The 25,732-nt window shown below is 48.7% G+C and overlaps 1 protein-coding gene across 1 annotated transcript in view; it reads right to left on the reverse strand.

Moving 5' to 3' along the window:
• The window catches only part of PKN2 (protein kinase N2), a 137,124-nt gene that overhangs the window by 34,106 nt on the left and 77,286 nt on the right, over positions 1 to 25,732 (reverse strand). The window contains 5 exon segments of the mRNA XM_030572499.1: positions 5,384 to 5,597; positions 5,696 to 5,841; positions 7,779 to 7,811; positions 7,814 to 7,894; positions 17,022 to 17,171. Of these exon segments, the coding sequence (XP_030428359.1) occupies positions 5,384 to 5,597; positions 5,696 to 5,841; positions 7,779 to 7,811; positions 7,814 to 7,894; positions 17,022 to 17,171 (624 nt within the window).

A 25,732-nucleotide genomic window follows, 5' to 3' on the forward strand; every position in this document is an offset into this window, starting at 1 on the left:
TGGTCTCAGCTGCACCTTGTCTTTATGGAAGACCGTATACGGGGGATCTACTGTGAGGGCCCGTAGTTCTGACACCCGTCTAGCTGAGGTGAGGCCACTAGGAAGGCGGTCTTCCATGAGAGATAGAGCAGGGAGCAAGTAGCTAACGGCTCGAATGGAGGACCCATGAGCCGAGTTAGGACCAGGTTGAGATCCCATGAAGGTGCAGGAGGGCGGATCTGGGGATAGAGACGCTCCAATCCCTTCAGGAATCTCACCACCATAGGGTGGGAGAAGACGGAACATCCGTCCACTCCAGGATGAAATGCGGAGATAGCCGCTAGGTGGACCCGGAGGGATGACAATGCCAGACCCTGGGCCTTGAGGGACCAGATGTAGTCTAGAATAGTGGTGATAGGAATCTCCATAGGGAGAAGACCTTTCTCCGAACACCAACAGGAGAAACGCTTCCACTTAGCCGAGTAAGTAGCCCTGGTGGAAGGCTTTCTACTGCCCAGGAGAACCTCCCGAACCGGGGTAGAGCAGCGTAACTCGGAGCCTGTCAACCATGCAGGAGCCATGCCGTAAGGTGCAGAGACGGAAGGTCCGGGTGACAGAGCCTGCCGTGGTCCTGGGTGATCAGGTCCGGATGTAGGGGCAGGGCAACGGGGTTGGCTACTGAGAGGTCCAGCAACATGGGGTACCAATGTTGTCTGGCCCACGCTGGGGCTATGAGAATCACCCGAGCTCTGTCTCTGCGCACCTTGAGGAGAACCCTGTGTATCAGCGGAACGGGAGGGAACGCGTAAAACAGGCGGGTCGCCCATAGGATCAGGAAGGCATCCGCTATAGACCCGGGCTCCCGACCCTGAAAGGAGCAGAAGGCTCGACATTTCCTGTTCCCCCTGGACGCGAAGAGGTCCATTCGGGGACGACCCCACCTCTGGAAGAATGAGAGGGCAACGTCTGGATGGAGGGACCACTCGTGCGAGCGGAAGGACCTGCTCAGTCGATCCGCTAGAGTGTTTCGTACTCCCGGGAGATAGGAGGCGGAAAGGTGAACGGCATGGGCTATGCAAAACTCCCAGAGACGCATCGTCTCAAGACATAGAGGAGAGGACCTGGTGCCGCCCTGCTTGTTGATGTAGAACATGGTCGTCCTGTTGTCGGTGAACACCGCGACACAACGACCTTGAAGGTGATGGATGAACGCTTGACAAGCAAGACGGACCGCTCTCAACTCCCGTATGTTGATGTGGAGTCCAGCTCCTGAGGGGTCCGCAAGCCCTGAGTTCTGTGGGCGCCGCAGTGCGCCCCCCGGCCCAGATCTGAGGCGTCCGTAGTCAGGGATGCCGAGGGCTGGGGCGGATGAAACGGGAGCCCCGCACAGACTATGGACTGATCCAGCCACCACCGAAGGGATTCCAGTACCCTCTGGGGAACGGTGACAACTGTGTCCAACAAATGTCTGGCCGGCCGGTACTGCGCGATGAGCCAAGAATGAAGAGGCCTCATGCGGAGACGGGCATATGCTGTCACGAACGTACAGGCCGCCATATGGCCCAGGAGGCCAGACATGTTCTTAGAGAGGTCAGCGGGGCCGCCTGCAAGCGCAGAATGATGGCCGACAGCGACTGGAACCTGGTCAAGGGTAGCAAGGCCCTGGCTAGGGTAGAGTCCAGAACGGCCCCGATGAACTCTATCCTCTGCGTAGGGAGCAGAGTAGACTTGTCCACGTTGATCACGAGGAATAGGGCAGCAAAGAGGCTGCTGATCCTGCAGACGTGGTCGCGGACCTGCAGCTCCGAAGTGCCCCGGATCAGCCAGTCATCGAGGTAGGGGAACATGTGAATGCGGTAGCGCCAAAGGTGTGCGACGACGACTGTCATGCATTTCGTGAACACCCTTAGGCTCGTAGAGAGGCCAAATGGGAGGACCGCAAATTGGTAATGTTGGCGGTCGACCACAAAGCGGAGGAAACACCTGTGCTGGGGGAATATGGCGATGTGGAAGTAAGCGTCCTGCATGTCGAGGGCGGCGTACCAGTCTCCGGGATCCAGGGATGGGATGATGGTTCTAAGGGATACCATACGGAACTTCAACTTCACCATATACTTGTTGAGTCCCTGCAGGTCGAGGATAGGCCTGAGGCCCCCCCTGGACTTGGGGATGAGAAAGTAGAGGGAATAAAACCCCTTGCCCTTCTCGCTCTCTGGAACCTCCTCTATGGCTCCCTTGACGAGGAGCGTGTGCACCTCCTGACGGAGGAATTGCTCGTGAGAGGGGTTCCTGAAGAGGGACGAGGATGGTGTGGGGGGGGGGGGGCGAAGAAAACTGCAGGCGATAACCGGCCTGCACCGTACGCAAGACCCAACGGTCTGATGTTATTTGGGTCCACGCCGGAAGGAAAAATGGAAGATGGTTGGAAAACTGCGGGGAAGGATCCGGAGGGGAAACTGGTACTGCGCCCTTGGGCGCACCTTCAAAATGAAGGCTTGGGTCCAGGAGGGGCCTTGGCGGAGCCTTGGTTTTGCCCCGTTTGGCCACCCGACTGTCTGCGTCGGTTGTTCCTGCCGCGGCGCCTAGTGAGGTCCTGCCGCGGACGGAACTGAGGATACGGTCGACGCTGTTGTTGTTGGTTCTGCTGCCGGAATGGCCTGCGCTGTGTCGCAGGTGTATGCATCCCCAAAGACCGTATTATGACCCTATTGTCTTTAAGGTCCTTTAGTCTGGGGTCTGTTTTAGCGGAAAACAGGCCCTGGCCTTCGAAGGGGAGGTCCTGGATCGTATGCTGGAGCTCTGGTGGAAGGCCAGAGACCTGAAGCCAGGAAATTCGGCGCATCGTAAGCCCCGAGGCAAGGGTCCGAGCGGCCGAGTCTGCAGCATCCAGGGAGGCTTGTAGCGAGGTCCTCGCTACCTTTTTGCCCTCATCCAGGATGGTGGTAAACTCCTGGCAGGCGTCCGATGGTAACAGCTCTGCGAATTTTCCCGCCGCTACCCAAGAGTTAAAGGAGTAGCGGCTAAGGAGGGCCTGCTGGTTCGAGACCCTGAGCTGTAGCGCCCCCGCTGAATAGACCTTGCGGCCCAGGAGGTCCATCCGTCTCGCCTCCTTCGACTTGGGCGCTGGGGCCTCTTGATCGTGGCGCTCCCTGTCGTTCACTGACTGGACCACAAGGGAGCAAGGTGTCGGGTGAACATGCAGGTATTCATAGCCCTTCGAGGGGGCCATGTACTTCCTTTCCACTCCTCGAGCGGTCGGAGGGATGGAGGCCGGTGACTGCCAGATAGTAGCGGCGTTGGCCTGAATAGTCTTGATAAAGGGCAGGGCCACTCTGGTGGGCGCATTGGCGGAGAGGATGCTCACCACCGGGTCCTCGATTTCAGAGACCTCCTCTGCTTGAATGTCCAGGTTCTGTGCCACGCGTTGGAGGAGGTCCTAGTGTGCCCTAAGATCTAGCGGGGGAGGGCTGGAGGACGAGGTACCCGCCACTGCCTCATCCGGTGAAGACGACGAGGAAACCCCCGGCAACAAAGCGTCCACGGGGGGTTCTGTCTGGGGCTGCACCTCCGTCACTGGAGGGAGCTCTGGGTCCTGGTGGCTGGACCTGCTTTCTGCTTCCGGGGAGGGAGGGGGTCTAGACACCGTCACCTCTGGTGGCCTGCGTTCCGCCGCAGGGCGGGGAGTAATACGTTGTGGACCCTGGGCTTGGCGGTACGCCCATGGGGTCCAAAACCCCCACTGTTGAAGCCCTCGTTCCTGAGGTGGAGGGTCCTGAAACAGGGCCGAGTGTCTGTCCTGGCCCAAGGCATAGGCGCTGTCTGCCTGAGAGGACACGGATGGTTCCCTGGAAGGCCACGGAGGCGCTGAGCCAGTTTGAGAAACCTCTCTGTATGCCGACTCCGACGCTCTCCTCGGTGCCGAGGATCGGTGCCGCGACCCGTATCGGTGCCGGGATCGGGACCGGGACCGGCGTGGTAGTCGGTGCAGGGATCCTGATCGGGACCTGCCTCGAGGTCGGTGCCGAGAGCGGGACCACGACCTTCGATCAGCGCAGTGCCAGGATGGCAGTGGGGACCGGGACCTGCCACCGACGCGGTGCCGGGAGGTCGACCGGGATCAGGACCTACCATCGGCTCGGTGCCGGGAGGTCGACCGAGGAGCTGAACGTCGAGGTGAACGGCTCCTAGATTCTCGGTGCTGGTGGCAAGAGGAGCCAGATCGGGACCGTGCAGATGCTGATCGGCGCCGCAAGTGCGACCGGTACCGCCGGGGAGAACGGTGCCGGGACTGCAAGCGGCGCCCCGAGCGCAAGCGTTCACGTCTCCGGGGCGATCGGTGCCGGGACTCCGGAGACAGCGCTCTCAGCATTGGTTTGCCTCTGGAGGTTACCTGTCCCGGGGGTGCCGTGGTCTGAGGCTGCGATGGCTCTGTGAGCGCTATCAAGTCCCGTGCCGAGACAAAGGTCTCCGGCGTAGATGGGACTAACAGCTCGACCCCTGATCTCAAGGGGGAGCTAGGAGGGGCTGGACTCGACGGATCTTCCAGACCCGGAGTCAACAGCAGCCCTGCAGGTGGTGCCGCGGCCAAGGTAGATGCCGGGCGGTCCACTCGATCCTGCCTCGATGGTGTTGCAGACATCGACGGTCTTGGATCTGCTCCCGGTGCCGGGGAGTCTTGCCGGTGCTGGAGTAGAAGTGGCCGGTTGCGCCGCCGGTGCCGGAGTCAGTGCCGCTTCCATTAGGAGAGCGCGGAGTCTTTGATCCCTCTCCTTCTTTGTGCGAGGCTTAAAGGCCTTGCATATACGACACTTCTCACTGATATGCGATTCCCCCAGGCACTTGAGCCACACGTCGTGGGGATCGCTAGTTGGCATCGGCTTCTTACATGCCGAGCACTGCTTGGAGCCCGGCGAGCCAGGCATGAGCCCGGTGCCGGGCGCCGGGAAGGGCAACGGCCCACCCGCGAACAACTATATATAATAAACAACTAACTAATATACTACTGCAAACTATCTATGAAACTATTCACAACTACGACTTCGAACAGAGTACAGGAGAGCTAAGTACGTGGAGGACAGCAAGCCGCACTCCACAGTTCCAGCAACTGACACGGCGGTAAAAAGGAACTGAGGAGCGGGCGGGCTGGCCGGCAGGGATATATATCTAGTGCCATAGTGGCGCCACTCTAGGGGGCGACCTGCCGGCCCACTGGAGTTGCTAGGGTAAAAAGTTTCCGGCAAACGTGCACGCACGGTGTGCACACCTACCTGGAATGGATATGAGCAATCACTCGAAGAAGAATGAGATATTTCCACATACTTTTACAGACAATATAGAATAGTGTGTGTATGTATCACAAGTAAGTTTAATCGAAATGAGTAATAAATTATACAAAACCACATACCTGTTAAAGCTGCTGGTTTGGATAGAGTACTATACTGGTTCTGTGTAGATATTATACTTTGACGTGGACTTAGTGTTGGTGAAGAGACCAATGAAAGCTCCTCTATAATAATACTGCTTTTGGGATGGTTTTTAGGAAGTTCATTCAGTCTTTGTTCTAATGAATACTTTAAGAGGTCCAGCTTCTGGCTTGATTCATTAAATCTTGCTTGAGCCTTGTTTGATATAAATTAAAAAAAGATTTTTAGAACAATCCACATTCTTCAAACATAGTATTTAAAATCAAATATCATAAACTACATTAAAAAGTTACTTCTGAAAGTGCTTTTCTGTCGGTAACTTTTCCAGAGCCAAGCAATTTCATCACGTTCTTTGCACCTTCTGCTACTGCATACTCTATCCTAAAATGATGCCGCAGTTCTTCCATTCGAAGCTCAAGAGGGCTTATCACAGGTTTTGCTACAAATGAACAAACATTTAATCTTCACTGAATACCATCTATTACTTTTGTTCTCAATATTTAACAATAAAAATAATTTAACAGATGCAGAATTTAACAGTATAGGAAAAACAGATGCAGCTTTGTTAGACTGTAAAAGAGAAACAGATCATATCCATATATGTTACAGAAGCAATAATGAAATTCAAAGTGTTGCATTTAAAGAATTATGTTCCGAGCTTGATAAATCCACTAGACTGATACTAACCAAAGAACTAAACTTACTAACTAGAGGATATCAAAGACAGTGGTCCCTCTTCGCAGGGAAATTAAGGGACAATGTCCTTGCAAAAAGCCAAGTCTCCCACACAGCCCTCTAACTGGAAAGAGTAAGGCTTTGAGTTTTTCTTCTAGATTTCTGCCTCTGAACCCAAATTGGAGACTTCATCTTTCACCTCAGTCTCTGACAAGATGATGTCTGATCAGTTTGAAGCTCTGTTGCCCTATTCCACACCACACCCCAACCCTTGTGGCTACTGCAAGAATGGGAGATGACAGAGGTCTTAAAGCATGCCTTTCCCAAATTGTTTTTGGTCAGTAACTCTAGTGACTCCTTCTGCTAGTGCTCAGATTTCCTAAGCAGCAGCAGATCATTTCTTGACAGTTTCACTACTACCTCCAGAGTTCAGAATAGTAAGAGCGAACATGACCAGTGTTATTAACATATGCAGTGTTGTTGTAGCAGTATCAGTCCCAGGATATAAGAAGGACAAGATGGGTCAGGTAATATCCTGAAGAAGAGCTGTGTACTCAAAAGCTTGTCTCCCTCACCGAAAGAAGTTGGTTCAATAAAATATATTAACATATCCATCTTGTCTCTTAAAATTACTGACACCTTCTAGTATTGTTTGGAAAAGCTAGGAGCAGCAGTGGAGACACTGCAGTCCTGTCTGCATACTCATGAAGATAATACTGCATTGGTTTAAATTTGGCAGGTTCTCTTTGCAACCATAAGATTTAGAAATTTAGTTTGACAAAATTTATGACACTTCCCGGTAAAAAGACTTCCCACTTATTAGCAAATGGCTATTTCAAGCCCTGATGATCAGGCAATTTCAATAATTCACAAGATATATATGTACAAGATTTAAAAATAAGAGATATACCACTATGCTGTAAAATTATGAGCATCATACTATGATAGTTCAGGGCCTTTAACTTATCTGTAAAATTTCCCTGTAGACTGAAAAATAGCAGACAGGTTTTCACAGCCTGCAAGCGAACTTTCCAAAAAAAACCCTCAAAACCACACCACTAAATTCTGAAATGTAGTGTTTGAGCAATGAAAAGATTTGGTTTGAGACAATTTTGTGCTCTGGTTTGTAAAAACTCATCATTTCTTCCCTGGCCTAAAATTGCCAGATGTGGGCCTAAATCCTATTTGCCTTACTCTCTTAACTGTTCCCATTAGAACTAACAGTCCTGGACTATCCACATGAGTCAGGTGGGCAGAATTTAGATCTTAATCTAAACTGAACTTCTTAAAAAAAAATTAAAAGCCTTAAAATTTCACATCGGAATCACTACCTAAACACAGCAGCTATTTTCTCCAGAGCAGGAAAAAAAAGAAAAAAGAAAAAAAAAAGCAAGAGCATATGAAATACATTATGCGAAAAGCCAAAATGGATAGGCCAACATGTGAAAAGAGTAATGCAAAGCAAACCGCAAACTACAATAAGGAAAAAACACTTTCTTTAGAAAAATCACATTCAGGTCTGAATATGTAATGTGGCATCTCTATTGTTCTGTACTATTTAAGTTCACTAAAAACAAAGCCTGTCTTCTATCTGACTCCTCATCCGCCAAGGTTTTCTTGCAGTCATAAATGCATATTAGTACATCCCTATGTAAAATTCTAACATTAGTAAACACATTTCTGTCTTCTCTACTTCATCACCATTATCAAAAGCCAATTCATTGGTCTGGACTGCTGAAGAATCTGCATCCTTATGACTTCTATTTTCGTCTTGCTGTCCTGGAGCATCTGTTGAGCTGTAGCAAGAAGTTTCGATCCTATTAAAAAAAGAGGGAAGTTTAAAATGTAAACACTCAGGATGACAAAGAAGTGAAGAAGAAACTCAGTTAGCAGCAGCTGATATTTATTCCAAATCATGAAACATTTAAGTTTGCAAAGTAGATCACTAGGGCCTCCTATCAAATTCACAGTCCATTTGGTCAATTTCATGGACAGAGGGTTTTAAAATAGGTCAGTTTCATGTTTTCAGACCTTTACACCTGAAATTCAATGTTGTAACCCTGGGGATATCAATCCAACAGGGGGCCATGGGTGTGGGGGGTCACAAAGCTATTGAAGAGGGTGGTCATGGTATTGCCACCCTCACTTCTTTGCTGCCTTCAGAGCTGGAGGAGATTCCCAGAGGTGGAGGTGGGTCTGATCTCCATCGTGAGTAGCCATGAAGGGGAAGAGGAAGTCCTGTCCCTCCCCCGCCCACCGCGGCCTAAAGCTGGAGCCGTGTGAACAGTAGGAGACCTTGGCTGGGATGTCCCCAGCCCTGTTGCTCTCCCTCCCTCCAACAGCTAAATTTCACAGAGGGATCTGATTTCATGGTCCGTGACATATTTTTCATGACTATGAATTTGGCAGGACCCTACAGATCACATAACACAGCAGACCAATTCACCAAACTACTCTAAGACATTAATGGAAAATAAGTGAGAGTGAAGGTATAATTTTCAATTCATGGAAACCCTCAGTCGTTCTATTGAAAATAATCTGGATAAATGTGACATTGTCTAGGATCAATCAGACCTTGTAAGATCATAGTTCTATCTACTTTGTTGACCTGTTTTTACCTTATTGCTCTGATTTTCTCCCATGTCCTTACTGCTACAGATTTCTATTTTACTATTGGTAACAATTCTACACATGGATGCCCTCCAAATTTTCTCTTATGGTACACAACTAAACCACTCTTACTTTAATTTAGCATGGCAGGTAGTGACACTCAGCTTTGGCCTGGCAGCCTCCTCATCTCAAAGTGCTGCCGGGAAGGGCTGCCGGGCCAGTGAGTGGTGTTGCACCCCAGTGTATGGGATTGCAGTGTCACTCAGGTTTGGAGGCCCAGGGCAAACTTCCTCTTTTGTCGCCCACTCTGGGTGGCCCTACTCCCACCAGTGGTATGCACTGTGCACAGTGTGCATAAGCTGTGGGCACCCCAGCTCCTATATGAGAGAAGATGCAGATGATCTATGGTAAAAAACCATCATGCACTTTTAATAGAAATGTACAAACTCAGCCTCAGAGTTAGAGCTGAGTACTTGTTGCAACATCTGATGTGCTCAGATCTTTTAATGCCTGAGTCTCCGTGAATGCAGAACTTTTCAAAGCACTCATATTAATCCTGAAGGGGTTAAGGTGGTCCATAAGAGACCAATTAACCTTCATAGTTGCATGTGGAGGGAGGCCCAGAGATTCATGAATTACTAATTGCTGATCAAGCCCAGCTAGGGGAGAACTAGGTAACGAATACAAAGAGGAAAGTTGAAGTAGAGATGCTGCAAAGGGAGATCCTGCAGTCACTCGCTGGGAGCAGAGAGGTGAGGAGAAGGAAAACCATGGGGAGAATAAGCCTTGAGATCCTAGCCCTGGAAGAAGGGCCAACCCCAGAGGATTGTGAAGAAGGAAAACCTGAGAAGGCAGCATAGGAAGAAGTCCAGGGAAATAGCATCAAGGAAGGAGACTTCGCAGACCTTGGGCAGCTGCTGATTATAAGGTCCCTGGGGCTGGAACCCAGTGTTGAGGGAAGGTCTGGATTCTACTACAAGCCACTAGCAGGACTGTTGGAGGCACCCACCTGACAGCTGATCCAGTGAGACTTTCATACCCCAGAAAGGGAGAACCATATAGGGATCCAGCAGGAGGGCTGAGTGCAAAGAGGGAACTCTGAAAGTTACAGGAAGAGAGACAACCACAGTGACTAACTACTGGTAGAAAGGTGCTATGCCAGATTTGTCCAGGAGGTGGTGCTCTTGTGGTGATCAAAAACCCCTTACTCAGTCCCAGGGTCCAGACAGACTGACATACATATGCTGCTCTGACAGTCAGAGTCTTTTTAAACAAAGCCTGTGATGAAGAGCTGTCTTGGTACCAGGAATTATGATGTTCACTGTATGTGAGGTTAAGTCATGTGATCTCATCGGGGATTAATTTTCCAGAATCTCATGGAAAGGAGGTAAGCATTTCAGAATGACACTGTGCTCTAGCAAAAGAACGAAGAGTGTGTGTGGTACCTTAGGGACTAACAAATTTATTTGAGCATTAGCTTTCGTGGGCTAAAACCCACTTCATCCGTGCATTTTAGCCCATGAAAGCTTATGCTCAAATAAATTTGTTAGTCTCTAAGATGCCACAAGTACTCCTCATTCTTTTTGCTGATACAGACTAACACGGCTACCACTCGGAAACCTGTGCTCTGGCAGTAAGTCACAACAGATATGTTACTGGTGCACACAGGGCTGGTGGTTTTCCCAATGTGTTGTGTGTCTTATTACTATTAGAAATTGCTTTTAATATTAAAAACAAAAGACAGGGGTTTGGTGGGAGGCCCTTAGTTGTTTTTATTAACTAGAAATGCTAATCAATCAGACGGGAAAAACAGTAACAGAAAATGTGGAAATGGCAGAAGTGCTAAATTACTTTTTTGTTTCAGTTTTCACCAAAAAGTTTAGTAGCAATTGGACGTCTAAGATAGTGAATGCCAGTGAAAATGAGGTAAGATCAAAGGCTAAAATAGGGAAAGAACAAGTTAAGTATCTTCAAGTCACCAGGGCCTGATGAAATACATCCTATTATACTCAAGGAGCTGACCAAGGAGATATAATTGTGAATGGCTCATATCTTTGAACACTCCTGGAGATGGGAGAGATTCCAGGGGACTGAAAAAAGGGCAAATATAGTGCCACTCTATAAAAAGGGGAATAAGGACAACCCCGGGAAATTATAGACCAGTCAACTTAACTTCAGTACCTGGAAAGATAATGGAGTAAATAATTAAGCAATTAATTTGCAAACACTAAGATGATAAAAAATCAGTCGTGTCAAACCAAACTAATAGCTTTCTTTGACAGGGTAACAAGCCATGCAGATTGAGGGGAATTGGGGGGAGGGGGTGTGAAGCAGTAGATGTGGTATATCTTGACTTTAGTGAGGCTTCTGATCTATCATCCCACGACCTTCTCAAACAAATTAGGGAAATACAACCTTGATGGAGCTACTATAAGTGGATGCATAACTGGTTGGAATCCCATTCCCAAATAGTAATTACTGTTCACAGTCAGCTGGGAGGGCATATTGAGTGGGATCCCACAGGGATCAGTCTGCTCACTATCTTCTTCACTGATTTAGATAATAGTATAGAGAGTACACTTGTAAAGTTTGCAGATGATACCAAGCTGGGAAAGATTGCAAGTGCTTTGAAGGATAGGATTAAAATTCAAAATCATCTGGACAACTGGGAGAAATGGTCTGCAGTAACTAGGTGAAATTCAACAAGGGACCAAATGCAAAAGTACTCCACTTAGGAAGGAACTATCAGCTTGCACACATACAAAATGGGAAATGACAGCCTAGGCGGGAAATACTGCCGGAAGTGATCTGGGGTTACAGTGGATCATAAGCTAAATATGATTCAACAGTTGCAAAAAAAGCCAAACATCATTCTGAGAATGTATTAGCAGGAGTGTGGTAAGCAAGACACAAGAAGGAATTCTTCCACTCTACCTCATGCTGATTAGACCTCAACTGGAGTATTGTGTCCAGTTTTGGGTGCCAAATTTCAGGAAAGATGTGGACAAATTGAGGAAGTCCAGAGAAGAGCAAAAGAAATGATTAAAGGTCTAGAAAACATGACCTAGGAGGGAACATTGAAAATACTGGTTTGTTCAGTCTGGAGAAGAGAAGACTGAGGGGGAACATGACAACAGTTTTCAAGTACATAAAAGTTGTTACAAGGAGGAGGAATAAAAATTGTTCTCCTTAACCTCTGCGGATAGGACAAGAAGCAATGGCTTAAATTGCAGCAAAGAAGGTTTAGTTTGGACATTAGGAAAAACGTCCTAACTGTCAGAGTAGTCAAGCACTGGAATAAATTTCCTAGGGAGATTGTGAATCTCTGGCATTGTCTAACCTGCTCTTAAAAGTCTCCAAACACCTGCCAGGCAGTCCCACTTCGAGTGGCAGGGGACTGGAGTAGAAGACCTACCGAGGACCTTGCAGTCCTATGATTCTTTCCACTCAAACAGAACTGGGAGTGAAATCAAAAGGATGATTTAGTCTGTATTAAGCAGGCTGGAGCGCCACAAACTGCTTTTCAAAGACCTGGTGAATCACTGGGAGCTGGTCGAATTTGCTAGTCCTCCCCTCCCCATCAGAGCTCCCCACCCCCACCATTCCAGCCGCATCACTTACAGGCCTTATGTTTTTTTTTGATACCCTAACTGTTGTCCAGATTTTTATGCTTATAGATTAAAGCAGGTCAGCTGTTTTAGTCACTACTGAGCAATGTGCAGCAGATGAAATGAATATGTGGCATTTATTTTATATTTGTTACGAAAACTGTTGGGGACAGTGCTTTAGAAGAAGTATCTTCCCTTTCCTAACCCAGCCACCGTATATGAAACGGGACTGATTCAAACGTTTATCAATTGGCAAGTAAAAGATTCAGTCACTGATTGTAACTGCCTGCTTCAGTTTAAAGGACCATGGGCTACCCCCTGCTCCCAGAACGCCTCATGGGTACTGTGCACAAAGTCTTTTTCGTGTGTACACAATGATATGAATTGAAACAGGAAATGACTGTCTGTGTATATACTATTACTGCGTCTTAGGTACTGAGTGCCAGCACACTGAGGTACACTCAACTCACTGTGCCGCTAAACTCCTCCCCTCTATGTGGACAAGCCCAAAGTTTATCCTTCCTCTTTCCTTGTTGATTCCATTCAGTCCACCAAATCCTCCCAACCCTGCTCAATTAAGGATAATTTCTGAGTAGCAGAACTAGAAGCTTTTAGAGATTTAGCATAAATATTGCATCTGAAGACAAATACTTTTTATAGCTTGTCACAAAATTCCAAATTTCCATGAAAAAAAAAATAGATGACAAATTTCAAAACAAAACCAAAATTCTAACTTTATTCTGCTTGTCGAAAAACAAACATTCCATCGATTTCTCCTACTTCTCTGCCCAGCCTCTATTCTACTGAAAAAGGAGAGGAAAAGGAGAAAAGGCATAGAAAATCCCCCATAACCCAAAATGAAATAAAAAAAGTTTTTGAAAAGAAAACAAAATGAATTACTTCAATTTGAAACAGAACAAAAATCTGTATTTAATATTTTTTCCTTACATAAAAAATAGTAATATCTTCTTGCAAAACATTTCACCTGCAATTTTACTGCATGAAAATGTATACTTTTGAACACAAAGTTGGTAAAAAGAATTGATAAACTATCATTTTTAGCCATTTAAGATAATGGATGCAAATATTTTAACTTTTGGCAGCACTATCATAACCAAAGAAATCTAATTTGGCTGATCATAATACATTAACAATGTCCAAAATCATACCTTGGATATTCAAAGAATTCCATTAAAACAGCCTAAAAAAAGTTTCCATCCTGCCTTGTGACTGTCAACATCTATGAGAGGCGACACTGGTGCATTTCTGATGATGATTAAGGTTACGATTTTGTCATGGGTATTTTTAGTAAAAGTCACAGACAAGTCACGAGCAATAAAGAAAAATGTATGGAAGTCTGGTGACATGTATCTGACTTTTATTAAAAATATCCATGACAGGGATAGGGCTGGGCAGCTGTGGGGTGGCTGGGAGCTCTAGCAGGCTCTCACACCCATGGGAGCTCAGAGCTCCAGGGTCCCCCTCCATCTGCGGCTTGCAACTGCCGGGGGTCCCCCCGGGACCCTGCCATCGTGGTGGCTGGGGAACTGCGGGGATGCCCTTGCCCTGCTGTGGTGGCCGGGGCACTGCGAAGTAAACCCCCACCACCCATAGTGGCTCAGAGCTTAGGCGGCAGGGGTACCTCACAGCTCCCTGCCACTGCAGGAGGTGGCAGGACCGTGCAGATCCCAGCCACAGGGGCTGAAGTCATGGAGGTCTTTGGAAGTCTTCCATAAACTCCCTGACAAAAACCATAGCCTTAATGATGATCCATAGGGATCATCTGAATTTTATTTTATTTTATTATTATTTTTTTTTTTTTTAAAGAGTACCTAAAGCTGAGCTAGGAAGAACGGTCACATGACCTCACAAGGATATAAATGACCTGGAAGTCAGGGTACATGAGCAGGTAGATGGCCAACAATCTAGGCTTATACGGACTCTGGTCAAAAGGTACACTTTTGGTACTTCCTTCCAGCTGCCTTATCACTACTTCCTGTTCAATCTAGTAAGCAACAGGTGCATGACACGCAGGTGTTTTGGATAAGGATCCCAAGTATTGGGCAGTTCTAATTGGAGATGTCATAAGAAACTCATACTGGATTCAACCCAGTAATACAGAGGTTCTCAATCTGTGGTGGTCTGTAAATAGTTCCCTCTAAAATTGCTGCACACCAGAGAATGAAGGGCCACCTGCCGAATTAGTGGAGCAGCACAGGTGTGGCTCCACTAATTAGGAGCCTAGACCCTGGAGAAGAGGCACATGTAAGGTGAGGTGGTGTGGCCTTGTGGGGAATAGAGGGTGGGTGAGAAAAGGGGGAAGGGAGGTAAGATTTGGAATGTGCAGGGCTGCGGCAGCCAAAGAATACGAATAAATAAATATTTCTGTGTTTGTTTAAAAAAGTCTTGGTTAGAGGACTCATCTAGAACTATGTACATCATTAAAATAATAATAATGTGAGCCACAAAATTAAAGAGAACCCATTTAGTTCTCCTCCATACATTTTTCCTTGAACATCTTTTGATTCTGCTCTGTGTATTACATATAGAAATTCAGATCTATAATTTATTTAGCTCTATTGTAAAATTTATTAATGTCTGAAAGTTAGATTGTAAGACTATTATATAGAATATCAAGAAATCTACAAAAACCCTTACATTTAAACACGTTTTCTCTTTAGCTTTCTTCCAAGCGTTCTTCCACATTAGAGAATTAGAGCGAACACCCTTAAAAAGAACTAATACACTTTATATTTAGAAAGATTAATAGTAGATTCATAAAATCCTGATAGCTTCCCTATAAAATGGGAGGAAAAGACAGAAAGTTTTTCTTTGTATAAGACTCTGTTACTGTTGAATAAAACAGATGTATGCCTTTCATAGGCATATTTGCAAAAGACACATTTGCTTGACTGGCATGAACATTAGAGCTCAAAAATCTTGGTCAAATCATTCTTTAGCCCAATGGATTAAAAAGATTGCACCACTCTTATGCACATAAGAGCAGACCATACTGACTCGGACCAATGGTCCATCTAGCTCAGTATCCAATCTTCTGACAGAAGCTAGTGCCAGATGCTTCAGAGGGAAAGAACAAGGCAATTTCAAATGATCCATCCCTGAGTGTCCAGGCCCAGCTTCCTGCAGTCAGAGGTTTAGAGACCCACCAAAGCATAGGGTTACATCCCTGACCATCTTCACTAACAGTCAGATAGACCAATCCTCCATTAACGTATCAAATTCTTTTTTGAACCCAATTATAATTCTGGCCTTCACAGAATCCCCTAGCAATGAGTTCCACAGGCAGACTGTGCATTATGTGGGGTACTTCCTTTTGCTTGGTTTAAACTTTTAATTTCACTAATTAATTGGGTGACTCCTGGTTTGTCTGTTATGTGAAGGGGTAAACAATATTTTCCTATTTACTTTCTTGATATGGTTGATGATTTTATAGATATCTATCAAATCCCTCTAGGCTGAAGAATCTCAGTCTTTTCTTTCTCCTCATGTGGAAGCTGTTCCATACCACTAATCATTTTTGTTGCTCTTCTCTGTACTGTTTCCAGTTCTAATATATCCTGTTTTGAGATAGGGCAACCAGAACTGCATGCAGTATTCAAGGTGTGGGTGGGAGTTATACAGTGGCATTTTGATATTTTCTGTTTCATTATCTATCCCATTCTGAATAGGTCCCAACATAGGTAGTTTTTTTGACTGCTGCTGCACATTGAGCAGATTTTTTCAGAGAACTATCCACAGTGACTCTAAGATCTCTTTCTTGAGTGGTAACAGCTAATTTAGAGCCCCATCACTTTATATGTATAGTTGGGATTCTGGTTTTCCAATGTGCTTACTTTAATTTATTAACACTCAATTTCATGGACCATTTTGTTGCCCAGTTACGCAGTTTTGTGAGATTCCTTTGTAACGTTTCACAGTCAGTTTTGGATTTAACTATCTTGAATAATTTTGCATCATCTGCAAATTTTGCCATCTCATCCTTCACCCCCTTTGCCATATCATTTATAAATATGTTAAACAGAACAGGTTCCAGTATAGAGTCTTAGGAAACCCTGCTATTTACCTCTCTCCATTGCAGAAGCTGACCATTTACTCCTACCCTTTGTTTCCTATCATTTAATCAGATACTGATCCATGAAGGATCTTATCTTCTCTTATCCCATGACTGCATACTTTGCTTATCGGCCTTTGATGAGAGGGACCTTGTCAAAGGCTTTCTGAAAGTCCAAGTACACTGTATCCACTGGATTACCCTTGTCCGATACTTCACACACTTGTTGACTCCCTCAAAGTATTCTAATAGATTGGTGATGCATGATTTCCCTTCATAAAAGCCGTAATACCCAGAATAAGCATCACAATACATCACATCATGCAGAGCACTACACAGCATGCCCTGCTTTTCAAAGTGAATCATGCATAATCAAAGATTAATAGGTTCCAGATTTCATAAACTCAATTTATTATGTAGGTTGAAACCCATGGGGACAGAACTGATGAAAACTAAACTACTCTTAATGAGCACCTTCGGCGGGATGAAAACCATGCTTCTGGAGGTTGAAGAGTATAATATTAATTGTCTCTAAGTTCTACATTACTATGTAGCTTATTGAAATAAAAAATAGCACACTGTTCATATGTTCAAACTACATGACTTTTATATTTTTGGTTATTTCAGTATTCTATAAGTATTCCAAAGCCTTACCTTTGAAGAGCCATTTGAATACATTTGTATCATATTCTCTGCTCCCTGCTTTACCTTCAGTTCTATATCCAATTGCTTTTTTAAGACCATCATCTGTGTTAGTAGAAAAACGAGGGTCACTGTTTGGAGTATCTGGTGTTCTGGGACACTCTGTGAATTAAATACAAGATGTAATTTTCATAACAAGCCAATTAAGCTTTTCTAATATATTTCAAATATAATGTTTAACAAAGAGAAAGCTTTTTATTTAAATATTAAAATTGTGCAGAGATATTTTGAGACAATATTGCAAATATGCTTTAGCGTGAAAAATGCAGTGAAAGCCCAGTGATTCCTGCACATGGGCTAGTACACATGAATCACTGACTGGGGTGGTGAAAGCTACCCAGCTTTGTTTATTTGTCCCCATGGAGAAAGTGTCTTTTCTAAGATGTCTATAGTTTAAGTGCAAAGTGTAGTTTACCATAAGCCTTCCCAACCCTCCAACCCAACTTAAACTAGAAAAAGAAGAAAGGTTCCTGGATGACCACATTCAATAGTGATTGGTAAAGGTCTACAAACAGACACATTAAATACATTATCTCTAACATCATTTCAGTCATTGGGGACATGCCAGATGCACTTTACAGCAAGATGAAAGAACTGATAACATGCACTCTTCCTTACAGTATGTATATACAGTGCTGATTGCTGATTCAGGGGAACTAATGGAATCACAGGTATCTGGATAATTAACTGAGCAGCCAGATTACTGAAAAATTATAACTTGGGAAAGGAGAATGATATATTCTTGCTTAGGAATGTTATTATTTTAGGTCCCTATTCTTTTTTTTAAACAGAATATGCTGCAGCTTTTACTAACCAAGTTATACTGTCATCAACAAGTTCCATGACTTGCCACCTACTTCCTCCTCTAGATAAGAAATATGTTAGTCATGTGTCCAAATTCCATCTCCTGGAGCACAAACTATTAATCTCTCTCCAGCCTAAGAATCAGTGTTCACTTGATTATTTCCTATTGCTTAACCAGTTTTAATCCCCAGTAAGATTTTGTCCTTTAACTTGTGGCTAATAGGGCCCCTAACCAAAGCTTTCTGAAAAGCCAAGTAAATTACGTCCACCACATCATCTAAATTATTTTCTGCTTAAAAGAAATAAAATAGAGAGGCACTATATTAGAGAAGTTATCCCGGTTTGTCCCTAGAAGGTTATACTTAACAGAGTGTTGTGATATTCTATTCTTATGTAGATTTTCAATTACTTTCCTTGGAACTAAAATGAGACTCACTGATCAACTTCCTGAGAACTTCTCGTTTTTATATTTATTTATATACACATACAGAAAAAGAAAGAGGCACTACATTAGCAATTTCCCAGTTCCAAATGCCTTACCTTTTAGCATCTGCTATTTCATATTACTTCCGCAGAACTGTCTGATAAGTAGCATATACAGTAGTTTTGGAGATTTAATGCATTTGCTTTCAAGTCCACTGTATAATTTTTATCTTACAGACTTCAATCTCTGTCAAGGCTGCTCTCAGATTTCCCATAACAACTGCTTTTGGTGCAGCAATTTTCTCAATTGTCTTCTGCACCACACTTTCCTCATTCAGGTACCTCCTAAAGTCTCACTTCATTCTTACTGCCCAAAAGCTCAGGTTAATAAAAATAATGTTGTAACAACATTTTTAAAACCACCAAAGATATTCCTTTTAGGTTTCCCAGGACATCCTGTCTTCTGGGTCTTAGCCCCGGCCTCAATGTAGAATTGCATTGGTATAATTTAAGTTCTTCTTCGAGTGATTGCTCACATCCATTCCAGTTAGGTGTGCGCGCCGCGCGTGCACGTTCGTCGGAAACTTTTTACCCTAGCAACTCCAGTGGGCCGGCAGGTCGCCCCCTGGAGTGGCGCCGCCATGGCGCCCAATATATATCCCTGCCGGCCCGCCCGCTCCTCAGTTCCTTCTTACCGCCGTGTCGGTCGTTGGAACTGTGGAGCGCGGCATAGCTGTCCTCCACGTCCCTAGCTCTCCTAGTTTCTATCGCTTGTTTATCGCTTATCTCTAGTTCTATAGATAGTTGTTAATTAGTATTGTTAAGTAGATAGTTTAGTAAATAGCTGTTAAGTAGTTCCTGGCCGGGGGGCTTAGCCCTTCCCGGCACCGGGCGCCAGGCTCATGCCTGTTTCGCCAGGCTTCAAGCAGTGTGCGGCCTGCAAGAAGCCCATGCCTACCAGCGATCCCCACGAAGCGTGCCTGAAGTGCCTCGGGGAATCGCACAGATCTGACAAGTGCCGCATCTGTAAGGCTTTTAAGCCGAGGACAAAAAAGGAGAGGGATCAGAGGCTCCGAACTCTCCTAATGGAGGCGGCACTTGACCCGTCGACTTCGCAGACCGTGGTTTCGGCACCGGCACCGGATCGCTCCGGCACCGAGAAGACTCCTCGGCACCGACCTTCTCCGGCACCGGAATCAGAGCCTAGGCCGTCGAAGTCTAATACTCCGGCCAGGCAGACCCGGCTTGAACGCCCGGCCTCGACATCGGCCGCAGCGCCGCCGGCACCGTCAGCACCGTTGACTCCGGGCCCGGCGGGTCTGTTGAGTCCGGTGCCCCCGAGCTCCCCCATGAGATCTGGGGTTGAGATAATGGTCCCATCCACACCGGAGACCTTCGCCTCGGCTCGGGACCTTATTGCCCTGACGGAGCCTACTCGGCTGCCACCCCCGGTTCCTCCGGTGCGGGTCCGTCCAGAGGCAAGCCATGATGTCGGCACCGCCCACGGACAGTCGTTTCGCCATCCAGGCCCCGACGTCTTGGGCGCTCCAGATCCCGACGCCGCTCGCAGTCCCGGCACCGCTCCCCTCAGCGGGTACCGGTCGCACTCGCGGCACCGGTCGGCATCGAGACGGTCGCGGTCAGGCTCCAGTCGACACCGGCACCGCGACTCCAGGAGCAGGTCCCGACGCTACTCGCCGCACCGGTCGACCTCCCGGCACCAAGCTGGTGGCAGGTCCCGGTCCCGATCTCGCTCGACCTCCCGGCACCGAGCTGGTGGCAGGTCCCGGTCCCGGTCGATCTCCCGGCACCGAGCTGGTAGTAGGTCCCGGCACCGAAGCGGCGCCCGGCACCGTGACAGATCCCGGTCCCGAAGCGGCGCCCGGCACCGTGACAGATCCCGGTCCCGAAGCAGCGCCCGGCACCGTGACAGATCCCGGTCCCGAAGCAGCGCCCGGCACCGTGACAGATCCCGGTCCCGGCACCGTTATGACTCCCGGCACCGGTCCCCGGCACCGAGACGATCCTCCGTGCCGGCCCGCGCAGACCCGTACCATCCAGGGTCGGCCCCGCCGTGGCCCTCCAGGCAGCCGTCCGTGTCCTCCCAGACGGACAGCGGCTATGCGCTGGGCACCAACCGGCAGGCGGCGCTGTTTGCTGATCCGCCGCTGCAGGACCAAGGCCCCCCACAGTGGGGATTCTGGACACCCTGGGCGTACCATCAGGCCCAGGGCCCCCAGCAGCTCCCTGCTAGGCCGGCGACTGCGGAGCGTAGGGCCCCTGAAGCCTCTTTGTCTCGCCCCCCTCCCTCCCCGGAAGGGGACGAAGGGTCCAAACAGCAGGACTCCGCTGCGGCTCCGGAGACAGAGGCGAGGGCTGAGGAAGACCCTCAGTTGGACACTATTGTGCCTGGGGTCTCATCATCCTCCTCCCCGGATGAGGCGGTGGCGGGTACCTCCTCCAACAGTCCCCCCCCGCTGGATCTCAGGGCCCACCAGGACCTCCTCAGGCGATTGGCTCAAAACCTGAGTCTGCAGGCAGAGGAGGTCTCGGAGATAGAGGACCCAATTGTTACCATCCTCTCTTCCGATGCTCCCACCAGGGTCGCCCTGCCGTTTATACGGACCATTCAGGCCAATGCCAATACTATCTGGCAGTCCCCGGCCTCCATCCCTCCGACAGCGAAAGGAGTCGAGAGGAAGTACATGGCCCCTTCTAAGGGGTACGAATATTTACATGTTCACCCGACTCCCGGTTCGCTGGTAGTGCAATCGGTGAACGATAGGGAGCGTCACGGCCAGGAGGCTCCGGCCCCCAAATCCAGAGAAGCCAGGCGGATGGACCTCCTTGGCCGTAAGGTGTATTCGGCTGGGGCGCTGCAGCTCAGGGTCTCTAACCAACAGGCCCTGCTGAGCAGATACGCCTTTAACTCCTGGGTGGCAGTGGACAAATTTAAGGAGCTGCTGCCACAGGATGCTCGCCAAGAGTTCACGGCCATCTTGGACGAAGGCAAGAAGGTCGCGCGCACGGCCTTGCAAGCCTCCTTGGACGCTGCGGACTCGGCTGCCCGTACCCTCGCGTCAGGAGTTACGATGCGTCGCATCTCCTGGCTGCAGGTTTCCGGCCTTCCGCCAGAGCTCCAGCACACGATACAGGACCTTCCTTTCGAAGGCCAGGGCCTGTTTTCCGATAAGACAGACCCCAGACTTAAGAGTTTAAAGGACAACCGGGTCATTGCGCGGTCCCTCGGGATGCACACCCCCGTGACACAGCGTAGACCCTTTAGGCCGCAGCAACAGCAGCACCGTCGGCCGTTTTCCCAGTTCCGCCAGCGGCAGGACCCTTACAGGCGCCGCGGCAGGAACGGGAGGCGCAGGCAGTCGGGGAACCAAGGGGGGCAGAACCAAGGCTCCTCAAAACCCCCGCCTGGTCCTAAGCCTTCATTTTGAAGGTGCGCTCGAGGGCGCAGTAACAGTTTCCCCTACGGATCCTTCCCCTCCGTTTTCCAACCGCCTTTCGTTTTTCCTCCCGGCGTGGTCCCAAATAACATCGGACCGCTGGGTCTTGAGCGTGGTGCAGACGGGGGTACCGCCTGCAGTTTGTTTCGTTCCCTCCTTCCCGCCCTCCTTCCTCGTCCCTCTTCAGGGACCCCTCTCACGAGCAATTCCTTCGGCAGGAGGTGCGGACGCTCCTCAGCAAAGGAGCTATAGAGGCGGTTTCCCGAAAACGAGAAAGGCAAGGGGTTTTATTCCCGCTATTTTCTGATCCCCAAGGCCAAGGGGGGCCTCAGGCCTATCCTCGACCTGCGAGAACTCAACAAATACCTCGTGAAGTTGAAGTTCCGCATGGTATCCCTGGGGACCATTATTCCATCCCTGGATCCGGGAGACTGGTACGCCGCCCTCGACATGCAGGACGCGTATTTCCACGTTGCCATTTGGCCACGCCACAGACGCTTCCTCCGCTTCGTTGTGGGGGCTCGTCATTATCAATTTGCGGTCCTCCCGTTTGGCCTGTCCACGGCCCCGAGGGTGTTTACAAAATGCATGGCAGTTGTCGTGGCGCATCTTCGGCGCAACCGTGTCCACGTGTTCCCTTATCTGGACGACTGGTTGATTCGGGGCACGTCGGAACAGCAGGTGTACAGCCATGTCCGCGTGATCACCGGCATGTTTGCGAGTCTGGGCCTCTTGATAAACACAGACAAGTCCACCCTGAGGCCCACTCAGAAGGTGGAATTTATCGGGGCCGTCCTGGACGCCACTGTGGGCAGGGCCCTCGCTGCCTCGGCAGCGGTTCCAGACCATGGCGGCGATCGTTCAACGCTTGCGGTCAGCCCCGTTGACGTCAGTGAGGACATGTCTAACCCTGTTAGGCCACATGGCGGCGTGCACTTTTGTGACCGACTACGCTCGGCTCCGCATGAGGCCTCTCCAGCTGTGGCTTATCAGTCATTACAGACCAAGGCAACCGCTAGACATGTTAATCACAGTCCCCCAGAAGGTCTTAGATTCCCTCGGCTGGTGGGTGGACCAGTCCGTATTGTGTGCGGGTCTTCCCTTTCACCCGTCTCAGCCCTCGGTATCCCTGACAACGGATGCCTCAGATCTAGGCTGGGGGGCCCACCTAGGGACCCTGCGGACGCAGGGCCTATGGTCCCAGGAGGAGGTGGGGCTACATATCAACATGAGGGAGTTGAGAGCGGTCCGCCTTGCTTGCCAAACGTTTTGTCATCAGCTTCAGGGTCGTTGTGTAGCCGTGTTCACGGACAACACGACGACCATGTATTATATCAACAAGCAGGGCGGCACCAGGTCCTCCTCCCTGTGCCTCGAGGCGATACGACTCTGGGACTTTTGCGTAGCCCACTCCATTCACCTCAGGGCTTCCTTCCTTCCCGGAGTACGGAACACGCTGGCGGATCGATTGAGCAGATCCTTCCTGTCACACGAGTGGTCCCTTCGACCGGACGTCGCTCTCTCCATTTTCCGGAGGTGGGGTTATCCCCGGGTGGACCTCTTTGCGTCCAAGGGGAACAGGAAGTGCCAAGCGTTCTGCTCCTTTCAGGGCAGGGAGCCGGGGTCGATAGCGGATGCCTTCCTCATCCAGTGGTCGACCCACCTGTACTATGCGTTTCCTCCGTTCCCTCTGGTTCACAAGGTCCTCCTGAAGGTGCGCAGAGACAGGGCTCGTGTGATCATGGTGGCCCCAGCATGGCCCAGACAGCACTGGTACACCATGCTGCTAGACTTGGCCGTAGCCGACCCAGTTCCCCTGCCCCTTCATCCGGACCTGATTACCCAGGACCACGGGTCCCTCTGTCACCCAGACCTGCAGTCGCTGCACCTAGCGGCGTGGCTCCTGCGTGGCTAACTGGTTCCGAGCTGCGCTGCTCCACGCCTGTGAGAGAGGTGCTCTTGAGCAGCAGGAAACCATCCACAAGAGCCACATATTCGGCAAAATGGAAACGCTTCTCCTGTTGGTGCGTAGAGAGAAATCTCCGCCCTATGGAAGTTTCGGTATCCGAAATCTTAGATTATGTTTGGTCCCTCAAAGAACATGGTCTGGCCTTATCGTCGTTGCGAGTCCATCTGGCAGCTATCTCCACCTTTCACCCGGGTGCGGACGGTCGCTCCGTTTTTTCTCACCCGACGGTGTCGAGATTCCTTAAGGGGCTGGAACGGTTATTCCCTAACGTCCGTCCCCCTGCTCCAACCTGGGATCTTAACCTGGTGTTGTCCCGGCTCATGGGGCCCCCCTTTGAGCCGTTCGCTACTTGCTCCCTGCTTTACCTCTCTTGGAAGGCTGCCTTTCTAGTAGCTATCACCTCAGCTAGACGGGTGTCGGAACTCCGAGCCCTTGTGGTGGACCCCCCATACACGGTCTTCCACAAAGACAAGGTGCAGCTTAGACCACACCCTGCCTTTCTACCCAAGGTGGTCTCAGCCTTCCACGTCAACCAAGAGATTTTCCTCCCGGTTTTTTTCCCAAAACCTCACTCCTCAGGCAGGGAGCAGCAGCTCCACTCGCTGGATGTCCGTAGAGCTCTCGCGTTCTACATAGAGAGGACCAAACCCTTCCGCAAATCCCCCCAGCTTTTCGTGGCGGTAGCGGACCGTATGAAAGGGCTTCCTATCTCCTCCCAGAGGTTATCCTCGTGGGTTACGTCCTGTATCAGGACCTGTTATGACTTGGCCCATGTCCCTACGGGCCGTGTGACTGCGCATTCTACCAGGGCGCAGCGTCATCGCTGGCTTTCCTGGCCCGTGTGCCCATCCAGGAAATCTGTCGGGCAGCGACCTGGTCATCGGTCCACACCTTTGCTTCCCACTACGCCCTGGTCCAGCAGTCGAGAGAGGATGCGGCCTTCGGAACTGCAGTGCTCCATGCCGCGACTTCTCACTCCGACCCCACCGCCTAGGTATGGCTTGGGAGTCACCTAACTGGAATGGATGTGAGCAATCACTCGAAGAAGAAAAGACGGTTACTCACCTTTGTAACTGTTGTTCTTCGAGATGTGTTGCTCACATCCATTCCACACCCGCCCTCCTTCCCCACTGTCGGAGTCGCCGGCAAGAAGGAACTGAGGAGCGGGCGGGCCGGCAGGGATATATATTGGGCGCCATGGCGGCGCCACTCCAGGGGGCGACCTGCCGGCCCACTGGAGTTGCTAGGGTAAAAAGTTTCCGACGAACGTGCACGCGCGGCGCGCACACCTAACTGGAATGGATGTGAGCAACACATCTCGAAGAACAACAGTTACAAAGGTGAGTAACCGTCTTTTTCTTTAAAATGTCTTTGTTAAACCAGTTCCAGAGGCTGCTTGGAAACTATTTCTGTTTAAATAGTCTTATTTCAGCTTAGTTTAAGATGACAGGAACAGGTTTATGATAAACCTATCCCACATGCTTCCATCTCTTCCATGTTCCCTCTTCCTTTTTTTTTTCTTTTCGTCATTCCATTCAGCTAATCCTCACCTACCAATTTTCCTACTAAAAAATGTAAACAAAACCAATATCATAATTATCATAACCTGTGAAAACTATCACATCATCTACTCTACTTGCATATTTTTTACATAGAATAATTACCAGTTACTCAATTAGCTCAAGTGGTAGAGTCTCCAACCTTTCTGATGACCCATGTAGAGTCATTATAGTTGCACATGATTAAGTTTGTTTTTACAGTTGCTTTTTTTAAAAAACACACACACACACACACACACACACACACAGGAAATTATGGAACCCTTCCCCTACATTAAAAGCACATTATGGTTCCAGAGTAAAACACTCAAACGTTAAGAAATATCAGATTTAAGGTTACTTGTGCAACTGTAATTCAGTCACCTTGTGCATATGCATTATAACAGTCTTTAATAACATGATTTCCTCCATAAGGTAGAACCAAAGTGACCCTTACATGGTCATCAGCAG

This window comes from Gopherus evgoodei, chromosome 8 (assembly GCF_007399415.2).
Source record: "Gopherus evgoodei ecotype Sinaloan lineage chromosome 8, rGopEvg1_v1.p, whole genome shotgun sequence".
Taxonomy (NCBI): Eukaryota; Metazoa; Chordata; order Testudines; family Testudinidae; genus Gopherus; species Gopherus evgoodei.